At 67.7% G+C, this 12463-nt stretch overlaps 2 protein-coding genes across 2 annotated transcripts; both read left to right on the top strand.

The window, feature by feature from the left end:
- Positions 1 to 484: 484 nt before the first annotated feature.
- LOC148590032 (profilin-1-like) lies at positions 485 to 4019 on the top strand (the record flags this gene model as incomplete). Its single annotated transcript, XM_088539550.1, has 2 exons — positions 485 to 692; positions 3906 to 4019. Coding segments are annotated over 2 exons (306 nt in total), but the record flags the coding sequence as incomplete, so codon positions are not given.
- Positions 4020 to 6328: 2309 nt separating this feature from the next.
- Positions 6329 to 11414, top strand: SLC25A11 (solute carrier family 25 member 11; the record flags this gene model as incomplete). Its single annotated transcript, XM_088539552.1, has 6 exons — positions 6329 to 6405; positions 7834 to 7986; positions 8627 to 8833; positions 9735 to 9825; positions 10533 to 10623; positions 11315 to 11414. Coding segments are annotated over exons 1-6 (719 nt in total), but the record flags the coding sequence as incomplete, so codon positions are not given.
- Positions 11415 to 12463: the final 1049 nt, after the last annotated feature.

The raw sequence follows: 12463 nt of genomic DNA, 5'->3' as shown, positions 1-12463 counted from the left end.
TGTGGGGGAGGGGCCCGGGCGCCTGGGCCCCTCCCGGACACCGGGGCCCCTTGTGGTGCTGGGGGGGGGGGCGGGGGGGCTTCTTTTGGGGGGCCCTTCCCGGAATCCGGGGGCTTTTCCAGGAGTTTTGGGGGTCCCTCCCGGACACCGGGGCCCCCCCTGTGACCCCCGGACGCCGGGGCCCCTTGTGGTGCTAGGGGGGCTTCTTTTTGGGGGGCCCTTCCTGGAATCCGGGGGCTTTTCTGGGAATTTTGGGGGTCCCTCCTGGACGCCGGGGCCCCTTGTGTTGGGGGGGGGGGGTTGCATTTTGGGGACCCTTCCTGAATCCGGGGCCTTTTCTAGGAGTTTTGGGGGTCCTCCCGGACACCGGGGCCCCTTGTGGTGCTAGGGGGGCTTCTTTTTGGGGGCCCTTCCCGGAATCCGGGGCCTTTTCCGGGGGTTTTGGGGCTCCCCCGGATGCCGGGGCCCCCCTGGATGACCCCCGCGGTTGTCCCTACAGGCGGCCGAGGTGGCGGCGCTGGTGGGGAAGGAGCGGGGGGGGCTGCTGGTGAACGGGCTGACGCTCGGGGGTCTCCGCTGCTCCGTGATCCGGGACTCGCTGCTGGTCGAGGGGGAGCACAGCATGGACCTGCGCACCAAGGGGCCGCCGGGGGCGCCCACCTACAACGTCACGGCCGCCATCACCAACAAGAGTGAGTGCGGAACACCCGGCAACACCCTGACACCCCCCCGACACCCTGACACCACCCCCTGGGGCATCCTCATACCCTAACACTACCCCTGACCCCCTGATATCCCCTTCCCGGGGTGTCCACCTACAATGTCACGGCCGCCATCACCAACAAGAGTGAGTGCAGAACACCCCCGACACCGCCTGACACCCTAACACCACCCCCAAGGGGACCCCGACACTCTGACCCCCTGATATCCCCTTCCTGGGGTGTCCACCTACAATGTCACGGCCGCCATCACCAACAAGAGTGAGTGCGGAACACCCGGCAACACCCTGACACCCCCCCGACACCCTGACACCACCCCCAAGGGGACCCCGATACCCTGACACCACCCTTACCCCCTGACACCCCGCTCCCAGCGTGCCCACCTACAATGTCACAGCTGCCATCACCAACAAGAGTGAGTGTGGGCAACACCCTGACACTGCCTGACACCACCCCTGACCCCCTAACACCACCCTGACCCCCTGACACCGCCTTCCCGGGGTGCCCACCTACAACGTCACGGCCGCCATCACCAACAAGAGCGAGTGTGGGCGACACCCCGACACCGCCTGACACCACCCCTGACCCCCTAACACCACCCCTCGGGGCACCCCAACACCCTGACACCGCCTGACACCCCTGGGGGCACCCTGATAACCTGACCCCCTGACATTCCCTTCCTGGGGTACCCACCTACAACGTCACGGCCGCCATCACCAACAAGAGTGAGTGCGGAACACCCGGCAACACCCTGACACCCCCCCGACACCCTGACACCACCCCTGGGGCATCCTCATACCCTAACACTACCCCTGACCCCCTGATATCCCCTTCCCGGGGTGTCCACCTACAATGTCACGGCCGCCATCACCAACAAGAGTGAGTGCAGAACACCCCGACACCGCCTGACACCCTAACACCACCCCCAAGGGGACCCCGACACTCTGACCCCCTGATATCCCCTTCCTGGGGTGTCCACCTACAATGTCACGGCCGCCATCACCAACAAGAGTGAGTGCGGAACACCCGGCAACACCCTGACACCCCCCCGACACCCTGACACCACCCCCAAGGGGGACCCCGATACCCTGACACCACCCTTACCCCTGACACCCCGCTCCCAGCGTGCCCACCTACAATGTCACAGCTGCCATCACCAACAAGAGTGAGTGTGGGCAACACCCTGACACTGCCTGACACCACCCCTGACCCCCTAACACCACCCTGACCCCCTGACACCGCCTTCCCGGGGTGCCCACCTACAACGTCACGGCCGCCATCACCAACAAGAGCGAGTGTGGGCGACACCCCGACACCGCCTGACACCACCCCTGACCCCCTAACACCACCCCTCGGGGCACCCCAACACCCTGACACCGCCTGACACCCCTGGGGGCACCCTGATAACCTGACCCCCTGACATTCCCTTCCTGGGGTACCCACCTACAACGTCACGGCCGCCATCACCAACAAGAGTGACTGTAGACAACACCCTGAGACTCCCCAACCCCCTGACACCACCCCTGGGGGGACCCTGACAACCCGACCCCCTTCACACCCCCTTCCCGGGGCGTCCACCTACAACGTCATGGCCGCCATCACCAACAAGAGTGAGTGTGGGACACCCTGACACCCCCTGACACCCGGACACCACCCCTGGGGGCACCCCGACACCCTGACACTGCCCCAACACCCTGACCCCTTCACACCCCCTTCCCGGGGCACCCGCCTACAATGTAACGGCTGCCATCACCAACCACACTGAGTGCAGGGACACCCAACAACACCCTGACACCCCCCAACACCTTGACACTCCCTGGGGCACCCACCTACAATGTCACTGCCACTATCACCAACAAGAGCGATTGCGGAGGACACGTGACAACACCTTGACCCTGACAACACCCTGACACTCCCTTCCAACACTCTGACCCGCTGACGCCTGCCCTGGGGCACCCGCCTACCACGTCACCGCTACTGTCACCGCCAAGACTGAGCGGGGACACCCTGACACCCCCAACACCCTGATACCCCAACACCCTGACAGCCCCTGGGACACCCTGACACCCCAACACCCCCCTGGGGACACCTGAACCCCCCTGATTACCCCCCACCTGGGACACCCTGATCCTTTGGGGACACCCTGACACCCCCAACACCCTGACACCCCCTGGGACACCCTGACACCCCAACACCCCCCTGGGGACACCTGAGCCCCCCTGGGGACACCCCTTGGGGACACCTTGACCCTTTGGGGACACCCTGACACTGCCCAACAGGCCCCCCCGGGTGACCGGACCCCCATAGAGCCCCCCCCCCCGCCCCGCCCCCTTCGGCTGTTGCGGCAGCAGCTGCGCCCGGACGCCTGGGCCCCTCGGGAGGGGGTCCCTGGACACCTGTTGGAGCCAATGGGGGGGGTCCTGGGTGTCACTGGGGGGTGTTGGGGGTGTCAGGGTGTCAATAGGGGGTGTTGGGGGTGTCAGGGTGTCCCTGGGGGTGTCCCTGGGGGTGTTGGGTGTCACTGGGGGTGTCACGGTGTCACCGTGTCCCTTGTCCCCGCAGCCATCGTGCTGGTCATGGGCAAGGAGGGCGTCCATGGCGGGTGTCCCTGGGGGGTGTTGGGAGTTCCGGGTGTCCCTGAGGGTGTCACTGGGGGGTGTTGGGTGTCCCTGGGGTTGTCACCGTGTCACGGTGTCATTGTCACCCTGTCATTGTCACATTGTCACCATAGCCATCGTGCTGGTCATGGGCAAGGAGGGCGTCCACAGCGGGTGTCCCTGGGGGGTGTTGGGTGTCCCTGGGGTTGTCCCCGTGTCACGGTGTCCATTGTCACGGTGTCATTGTCACCTTGTCACGTTGTCCCCGCAGCCATCGTGCTGGTCATGGGCAAGGAGGGCGTCCACGGCGGGTGTCAATGGGGGTGTTGGGTGTCCCTGGGGGTGTCCCTGGGGGGTGTTGGGTGTCCCTGGGGTTGTCCCCGTGTCACGGTGTCATTGTCATGGTGTCATTGTCACATTGTCACGTTGTCCCTTGTCCCCGCAGCCATCGTGCTGGTCATGGGCAAGGAGGGTGTCCACGACGGGTGTCCATGGGGGTGTTGGGTGTCCCTGGGGTTGTCCCCGTGTCACGGTGCCCATTGTCACGGTGTCATTGTCACATTGTCACCGTGTCACGTTGTCCCCGCAGCCATCGTGCTGGTCATGGGCAAGGAGGGCGTCCACGGCGGCTGCGTCAACAAGAAGTGCTACGAGATGGCGGCGCACCTGCGGCGCTCGCAGTACTGAATAAAGGGGCAGCCGCAGCGCGCGTGGCCTCCCTGGGGACAATGGGGACAATGGGGACAGCGGGGGGACGTGGGGACAGCGGGGGGACGTGGGGGGGTGTGGGGACATTGGGGATGTGGGGACATGGGAGGATGGGGGGACACGGAGAGACATTGGGGACGTGGGGGACATGGGGGGACATGGGGACATTGGGGACATGGGGGACGTGGGGACAGGGGAATACGAGGACATGGGGATGTGAGGGGACATGGAGAGACATTGGGGACACGGAGACATGGGGGGACGTGGGGGACGTGGGGATATTGGGGACGTGGGGGACATGGGGGGATGTGGGGGGACAATGGGGACATGGGGGGACAGTGGGGACATGGGACAAGGGGGACATGGAGAGATAGGGGGACACGGAGGGACATTGAGATGCAGAGAGACATTGGGGACAGGGAGAGACGGGGACAGGAGGATGTGGGGACATGGGGGACACAGGGGACACGGGGGACATTGGGGACACAGACATGGGATGTGGGGGACATTAAGGACACAGAGACATGGGGGGGACAGAGGGGACACTGGGGACATGGGGATGTGAGGAGCTGGGGTGACACTGGGGACATGGGGGCCACGCAGAGATGGTGACAGCAGGGACATGGGGACAGGAAGGGAGGTGGCATTGGGATGTGGGGACACGAGGACACAGAGGGACAGGGAGGGATGGGGACGTGGGGACGTGACGAGGGACATGGGGACACGGGGACAGAGAGACATGAAGGGACATGGGGACACGGGGACATGGGGACAGGGAGACAAGGGACATGGGGACATGGGGACAGAGAGACATGAAGGGACGTGGGGACACAGGGACATGGGGACGCAGGGACAGGGGGACATGAAGGGACATGGGGACACAGGGACAGGGAGACATGAAGGGACATGGGGACACGGGGACACGGGGACAGGGGGACAGGGAGACATGAAGGGACATGGGGACCTGCGCCTGGTGGGGGACACGTGGGGCCCGTGCGCCCATAGGGGACACATGGGGACCATGGGGGGGACATGGGGACACCCTGTGCCCATAGGGGACACATGGGGACACGAGGACCATGGGGGGGCCATGGGGACACAGGGACCTGCGCCTGGAGGGGACACATGGGGACACCCTGTGCCCATAGGGGACACATGGGGGCCATGGGGACACATGGGGACACATGGGGACACCCTGTGCCCATAGGGGACACATGGGGACACCCTGTGCCCGTGGGTGACACCCGGGGGCCATGGCGGGGGCCACCTGTGCCACCCGGAGCGGGTGCCCGGACGCCGGGGCCCTCCCGTCACCGTCACCGGCCGCGCCCGGACGCCTGGGCCCGCCCGGGACAAAGTCCGGCCCCGTTGGCGCCACCGGGGGGGGTGGGGGGGGGGGTGACGCCCTTGGGTGCTGCCCGGGGGGGGGGGGGGGCCCGGTGTCCCGGGGGGGGGGAGGGGAGCGGAAGCGGGGGCGGGGCCCGGTGCCCGCCAAGGCCTTATAAGGGCAACGGCGGCGGCGGCGCCGCTTCCTGCCCCCCCCCCCCCACGGTGACTCACCCGGACGCCGGGGCCCCACGCGGGGGGGGGGGAGGGAGGGGCCCCCGCCGCGCGCACGGCCACGCCCAGGGGCCCCGGCGTCCGGGGGGGGTTAACGGGGCCATGGGGGGGTCCCCCCTCCCCCCAGGAGGACCGAGTTGCAGCGCGGCCTCCAGCACGAGGGGCCGCTCTGCCCCCACCCCCCGCTCTATGGTGCCCCCCGCCCGGCAGCCGCGCTGCCCCCCCCGGAGGTTTCACTCTATGGTTTTGCCCCCCCCACCCGCCTCGGCGCGCCGATCCCCCCCCCCCGCTCCCGTTTAGGCCCCGCCCTTTCCGCTTTCCCGCCTAAATCTCGGCCCGCCAATGGGCGGCGCCGCCGCCGCCAGGCCCCGCCCCCCGCCGCGCGCGGGCGCGGTCGGCCCCCGCCCCCCCGAGGCCGCGCCCCCTCGCCGCCAGGCCCCGCCCCCCGCCGCGCGCGGGCCCCGCCCCTCGCCGCCTGGCCCCGCCCCTCGCCGCGCGCGGGCCCCCCCCCCCTCGCAATCCCCGCCCCTCGCCGCCTGGCCCCGCCCCCGGCCGCGCGCGTGCGCAGTGGGGGGGTCGGGGCCGCGCGTGCGCAGTGCGGGGGGGGCCGCGCAGCTCCCCCCCCCCCCCGGAGTCACCTTGGTACCGGCGGCCCCAGCGGAACCGGGACCGCCCCCCCTCCCCCCCCCGCCCGGTACCGGAACCGGCACCGCCCCCTTCCCCCCCCCCCCCCCTCCCCCCGCGATGGCGGCGGCGCCGGCGGCCGAGAAGCCCAAAACGTCGCCCAAGTCCGTGAAGTTCCTGTTCGGGGGCCTGGCCGGGTGAGCGCGGGGACAGCCCGGGACAACCCGGGACAACGGGGACAACCCGGGACAACGGGGACAGCCCAGGGGACAGCGGGACCCAACGGGGACAACCCGGGGGACAACGGGACCCCATGGGGACAACGGGGACAGCGGGACCCAACGGGGACAGCCCGGGGGACAGCGGGACCCCATGGGGACAACGGGGACAGCCCGGGACAACGGGGACAACCCGGGACAACCCGGGGGACAGCGGGACCTCATGGGGACAACGGGGACAGCGCGGGACAACGGGGACAGCCCGGGACAACCCGGGGGACAACGGGACCCCATGGGGACAGCGGGGACAACGGGACCCAACGGGGACAGCCCGGGGGACAGCGGGACCCAACGGGGACAACGGGACCCCCCCAGGGACAGCCCGGGGGACAGCGGGACCCCAGGTCCCCCCATGAGCCCCCCCAGGCTCCCGGGTGGCCCCCCCAGCTCCTTTGGGACCCCCGTAGGGACCCCCCAGACCCCTTGAGCCCCCATAGACCCCATAGACCCCCCAGACCCCCTTAACTCCCATGGACCCCCCTAGAGCCCCCATAGACTCCCATAGAGGCCCCATAGATCCCCCTAGAGACCCCTTTAGCCCCCATAGGCCCCCCTAGAGCCCCCCCAGACCCCCTTAACCCCCATGGACCCCCCCTTAGCCCCCCCATAGACCCCATAGAGCCCCCATAGAGCAGCCATAGACCCTCCTGGGCCACCTGAGCCCCCCCTAGACCCCCCCTAGACCCCCCCAGGCCCCCTTCACTCCCCCTTAGCCCCCCATGGCCCCTATAGACCCCCCTAGACCCCCCCAGGCCCCCCATAGATCCCCATGGATCCCCCTTAGCCCCCCATAGACCCCCCAAAGCCCCCATAGATTCCCCTAGAGCCCCCCCAGAGCCCCTTAACTTCTCCTTAGCCCCCCCATAGCCCCCATAGACCCCCCTAATGTCCCCATAGACCCCCTTAACTCTCCCTTAGACCCACCTAGATCCCTATAGGGCCCCTAGAGCCCCCCCAGACCCCCATAGACCCCCATGGCCCCTATAGACCCCCCCAGAGCCCCCCCAGGCCCCCTTAACTCCTCCTTAGCCCCCCCCATAGACCCCCATAGACCCCCTAGAGCCCCCATAGATCCCCCAGAGCCCCCCCATAGACCCCCTAAACTCCCTTAACTCCTCCTTAGCCCCCATAGACCCCCATAGACCCCCCAGAGTCCCCAGACCCCCTTAACTCCCATGGACCCCCCCATAGACCCCCATAGACCCCCCAGAGCCCCTTAACCCCCCAGACCCCCTAGAGCCCCCATAGATCCCCCAGAGCCCCCCCATAGACCCCCATGGACCCCCCCATAGACTCCCCCCCCATAGTCCCCCCCACAACCCCCCCGATGAACAATCGTTCCCGCAGGATGGGTGCGACGGTGTTCGTACAACCGCTGGACCTGCTCAAGAACCGCATGCAGCTGAGCGGGGAGGGCGCGCGACAGCGCGAGTACCGGTCGAGCCTGCACGCGGCGGGCGCCGTGCTGCGGAGCGAGGGTGTGCGCGGGCTGTACACCGGGTACGGGCTGACAACAACGTGGGGGTGACAACCGCGCGGGGTGACAACGGGACGGGGTGACAACGGGACGGGCGCCGTGCTGCGGAGCGAGGGTGTGCGCGGGCTGTACACCGGGTACGGGGTGACAACAACGTGGGGGTGACAACCGCGCGGGGTGACAACGGGACGGGCGCCGTGCTGCGGAGCGAGGGTGTGCGCGGGCTGTACACCGGGTACGGGGTGACAACCGCGGCGGGGTGACAACCGCGCGGGGTGACAACGGGACGGGCGCCGTGCTGCGGAGCGAGGGTGTGCGCGGGCTGTACACCGGGTACGGGGTGACAACAACGTGGGGGTGACAACCGCGCGGGGTGACAACTGGACAGGGGTGACAACCGCACGGGGGTGACAATGGGATGGGGACAGGGACCACTGTGTGCGCGGGCTGTGCACCGGGTACATGGGGTGACAATGGGACGGGGGTGACAACAACGTGGGGGTGACAACACCATTGGGGTTGGGGCAGTGCAGGGACGGGGACCTGCGTTGTTGTGCTTGTGGGGTGGGTAATGCTCTCATGGGGTGAACAACACCCTGACGGGGTGAACAACACCCCCACGGGGCGGACCCCCCGGCCCCACGTCCGCCTGTTCCCCCGCAGGCTGTCGGCGGGGCTGTTGCGCCAGGCCACCTACACCACGACGCGCCTGGGCATCTACACGGTGTTGCTGGAGCGGCTGACGGGCGCCGACGGGACCCCCCCGTCCTTTGTCACCAAGGCGCTCGTGGGGATGACGGCCGGAGCCACCGGCGCCTTCGTGGGGACGCCGGCCGAGGTGGCCCTGATCCGCATGACGGCTGACGGCAGGTGGGTGGCGCCGTCACCCGGTGGTCGCGGTGTTGTCACGGGGCCGTTGCGGTGTTGTCACGGTGTTGTCGCGGCGTTGTCACGGTGTTGTCGCGGGACCTTCGTGGTGTTGTCATGGGGCTGTCGCGGGGTCATTGCGGTGTTATCGTGGGGCCGTCACGGTGTTGTCGCGGGGCCGTTGCGGTGTTGGCGCGGTGTTGTCACGGTGTTGTCGTGGTGCCGGCGCAGTGTTGTCACGGTGTTGTCGCGGGGCCGTCGCGGTGTTGTCACAGTGTTGTCACAGGGGCCGTCACGGTGTTGTCGTGGTGCTGGCGCAGTGTTGTCACGGTGTTGTCGCGGGGCCGTCACGGTGTTGTCACGGGGGCCGTCACGGTGTTGTCGTGGTGCCGGCGCGGTGTTGTCACGGTGTTGTCGCAGGGCCGTTGCGGTGTTGGTGCAGTGTTGTCGCGGGGCTGTCGCGGTGTTGTCACGGTGTTGTCACGGGACCTTCGCGGTGTTGTCATGGGGCTGTCGCGGGGTCATTGCGGTGTTATCGTGGGGCCATCACGGGGCTGTCGCGGTGTTGTCGCGGTGTTGTCGTGGTGCCGGCGCGGTGTTGTCACGGTGTTGTTGCGGGGCCGTCGCGGTGTTGTCGTCGCGGGGCCGTCACGGTGTTGTCGCGGTGTTGTCACGGTGTTGTCGCAGGGCCGTCACGGTGTTGTCGCGGTGTTGTCACGGTGTTGTCGCGGGGCCGTCGCGGTGTTGTCGCGGTGTTGTCACGGTGTTGTCACGGTGTTGTCGCGGGGCTGTCACGGTGTTGTCGCGGCGTTGTCATGGTGTTGTCGCGGTGTTGTCGCGGTGTTGTCACGGTGTTGTCGCGGGGCCGTCGCGGTGTTGTCACGGTGTTTCGTCACCCTCTCAGGCTGCCCCCCGCCGAGCGCCGCGGGTACCGCAACGTCTTCGATGCCCTCGTGCGCATGGCCCGAGAGGAGGGGGTCGGCACCCTGTGGAGGGTAGGGGACAATGGGGGACAATGGGGACAATGGGGGACATGGGGACAATGGGGGACAATGGGGACAATGGGGGACAATGGGGACACGGGGACAATGGGGACAATGGGGACAATGGGGGACATGGGGAACAATGGGGGACATGGGGACAATGGGGGGACACGGGGGACATGGGGACAATGGGACAGGGAGGACACGGGGACAATGGGGGGACATGGATGGATATGGGGGACGAGAGGGGACATTGGAGACGGGAGGGGAAATGGGGGGGGACATTGGAGGATATTGGGGACATTGACGGACATGGGGGACATTGGGGACACGGGGGGCAATGGGAGGACATGGGGACAATGGGGGACGGGGGGACATGGGGACACAGGGGACAATGTGGGGACATGGGGACAGTGGGAGGACGGGGGGAACATGGGGGACACGGGGACAATGGGGACATGGATGGATATGGGGAATGACAGGGGACATTGGAGATACGGGGGGGACATTGGAGGATATTGGGGACATCGATGGGCATGGAGGGACATTGGGGACGTGGGGTGAGGGGGGGGAACCCCCGGGGGGACACAGGGGGACACGGGGGGCGTTGGGGACACAGGGGGACACAGGGGGGCGTTGGGGTGACACAGGCGCCGCGGGTGACGCGGGTGACGCGGGTGACGCGGGTGACGCGGGTGCCGCGCTGTCCCCGTCCCCAGGGCTGTCTCCCCACCATGGGTCGCGCTGTAGTCGTCAACGCGGCCCAACTGGCCTCGTACTCCCAGGCCAAGCAGTTCCTGCTGGACTCGGGTGAGGGACCCGTGTGGCCCCGTGTGTCCCCATGTCCCCGTGTCCGCGTGTCCTTGTGTCCCCATGTCCCTGTGTGTCCCTGTATCCCCATGTCCCTGTGTCCCCCATCCCCCTGTCCCTATGTCCCTGTGTGTCCCCATGTCCCTGTGTGTCCCTGTGTCCCCATGTCCCTGTGTCCCCCATCCCCCTGTCCCTATGTCCCTGTGTGTCCCCATGTCCCCGGTGTCCCCATGTCTCTGTGTCCCCATGTCCCTTAGTGTCCCCATGTCCCCATGTCTCTGTGTCCCCATGTGTCCCCATGTCCCCATATCCCTGTGTCCCCCATCCCCCTGTCCTTGTGTCCCCCGTGTCCCCTGTGTCCCCTTGTCCCTGTGTCTCTGTGTCCCCATGTCCCTTTGTGTCCCCATATCCCCATGTCCCCCTGTCCCCCAGCCCTGTGTCCCCGTGTCCCCCATCCCCCTGTCCCCATGTGTCCCCGTGTCTCCGTGTCCCCATGTGTCTCCGTGTCTCTCTGTGTCCCCGTGTCCCCGTGTGTCCCCGTGTCCCCCAGTGTCCCCATGTCCCTGTGTGTCCCTGTCCCCCTGTCCCCATGTCCCCTCTCTCCCTGTGTCCCTGTGTGTCCCCCTGCCCCCCTGTCCCTGTGCCCCCCCCCCGCCGCTGCCAGGTCCCAGTGTCCCCGTGTCCCCCCCAGGCCGCTTCCGCGATGACATCCTGTGTCACTTCTGCGCCAGCATGATCAGCGGGCTGGTGACAACGGCCGCCTCCATGCCGGTGGACATCGCCAAGACCCGGTGCGCGCGGGGACACCCTGGGGACACCCTGGGGACAACCTAGTGTCACCCTGGGGACAACCTAGTGCCACCGTGGGGACACCCTGGGGACAAGGGACACCCTGGGGACACCCTGGGGCCATCCTGGGGACAAGGGACACACTGGGGACATCCTAGTGCCACCCTGGGGACAAGGGACACCCTGGGGACACCCTAGGGACACCTCAGGGACACCCTGGGGACACCCTGGGGACAAGGGACACCCTGGGGACACCCTGGGGACACCCTGGGGACACCTCAGTGCCACTCTGGGGACACCCTGGGGACAAGGGACACCCTGGGGACACCCTGGGGACACCCTGGGGACAACCTAGTGCCACCCTGGGGACACCTCAGTGCCACCGTGGGGACACCCTGGGGACACCTCAGTGACACCCCGGGGACACCCTGGGGCCATCCTGGGGACAAGGGACACGCTGGGGACATCCTAGTGCCACCCTGGGGACACCTCAGTGATGCACCGGGGACAAGGGACACCCTGGGGACACCCTAGGGACACCTCAGGGACACCCTGGGGACACCCTGGGGACAAGGGACACCCTGGGGACAACCTAGTGCCACCGTGGGGACACCTCAGTGCCACCCTCAGGACACCTCAGTGACACCCCGGGGACACCCTGGGGACAACCTAGTGTCACCGTGGGGACACCTCAGTGATGCACTGGGGACAAGGGACACCCTGGGGACAACCTAGTGCCACCCTGGGGACACCTCAGTGACACCCCGGGGACACCCTGGGGACACCCTGGGGACAACCTAGTGTCAGCCTGGGGACACCTCAGTGCCACCATGGGGACACCTCAGTGACACCCTGGGAACACCCTGGGGACACCTCAGTGACACCCCGGGGACACCCTGGGGCCATCCTGGGGACAAGGGACATGCTGGGGACATCCTAGGGACACCCTGGAGACACCTCAGTGATGCACCGGGGACAAGGGACACCCTGGGGACACCCTAGGGACACCTCAGGGACACCCTGGGGACACCCTGGGGACAAGGGACACCCT

The sequence above is a fragment of the Tinamus guttatus genome, unplaced genomic scaffold (assembly GCF_059628265.1).
Source record: "Tinamus guttatus ecotype Peru unplaced genomic scaffold, ASM5962826v1 Tinamus_guttatus_pri_ptg001826l, whole genome shotgun sequence".
NCBI classification, from domain to species: domain Eukaryota; kingdom Metazoa; phylum Chordata; class Aves; order Tinamiformes; family Tinamidae; genus Tinamus; species Tinamus guttatus.
Note: the sequence above shows the minus strand (reverse complement) of the source record. Positions and strands in the feature narration are given on the sequence as shown.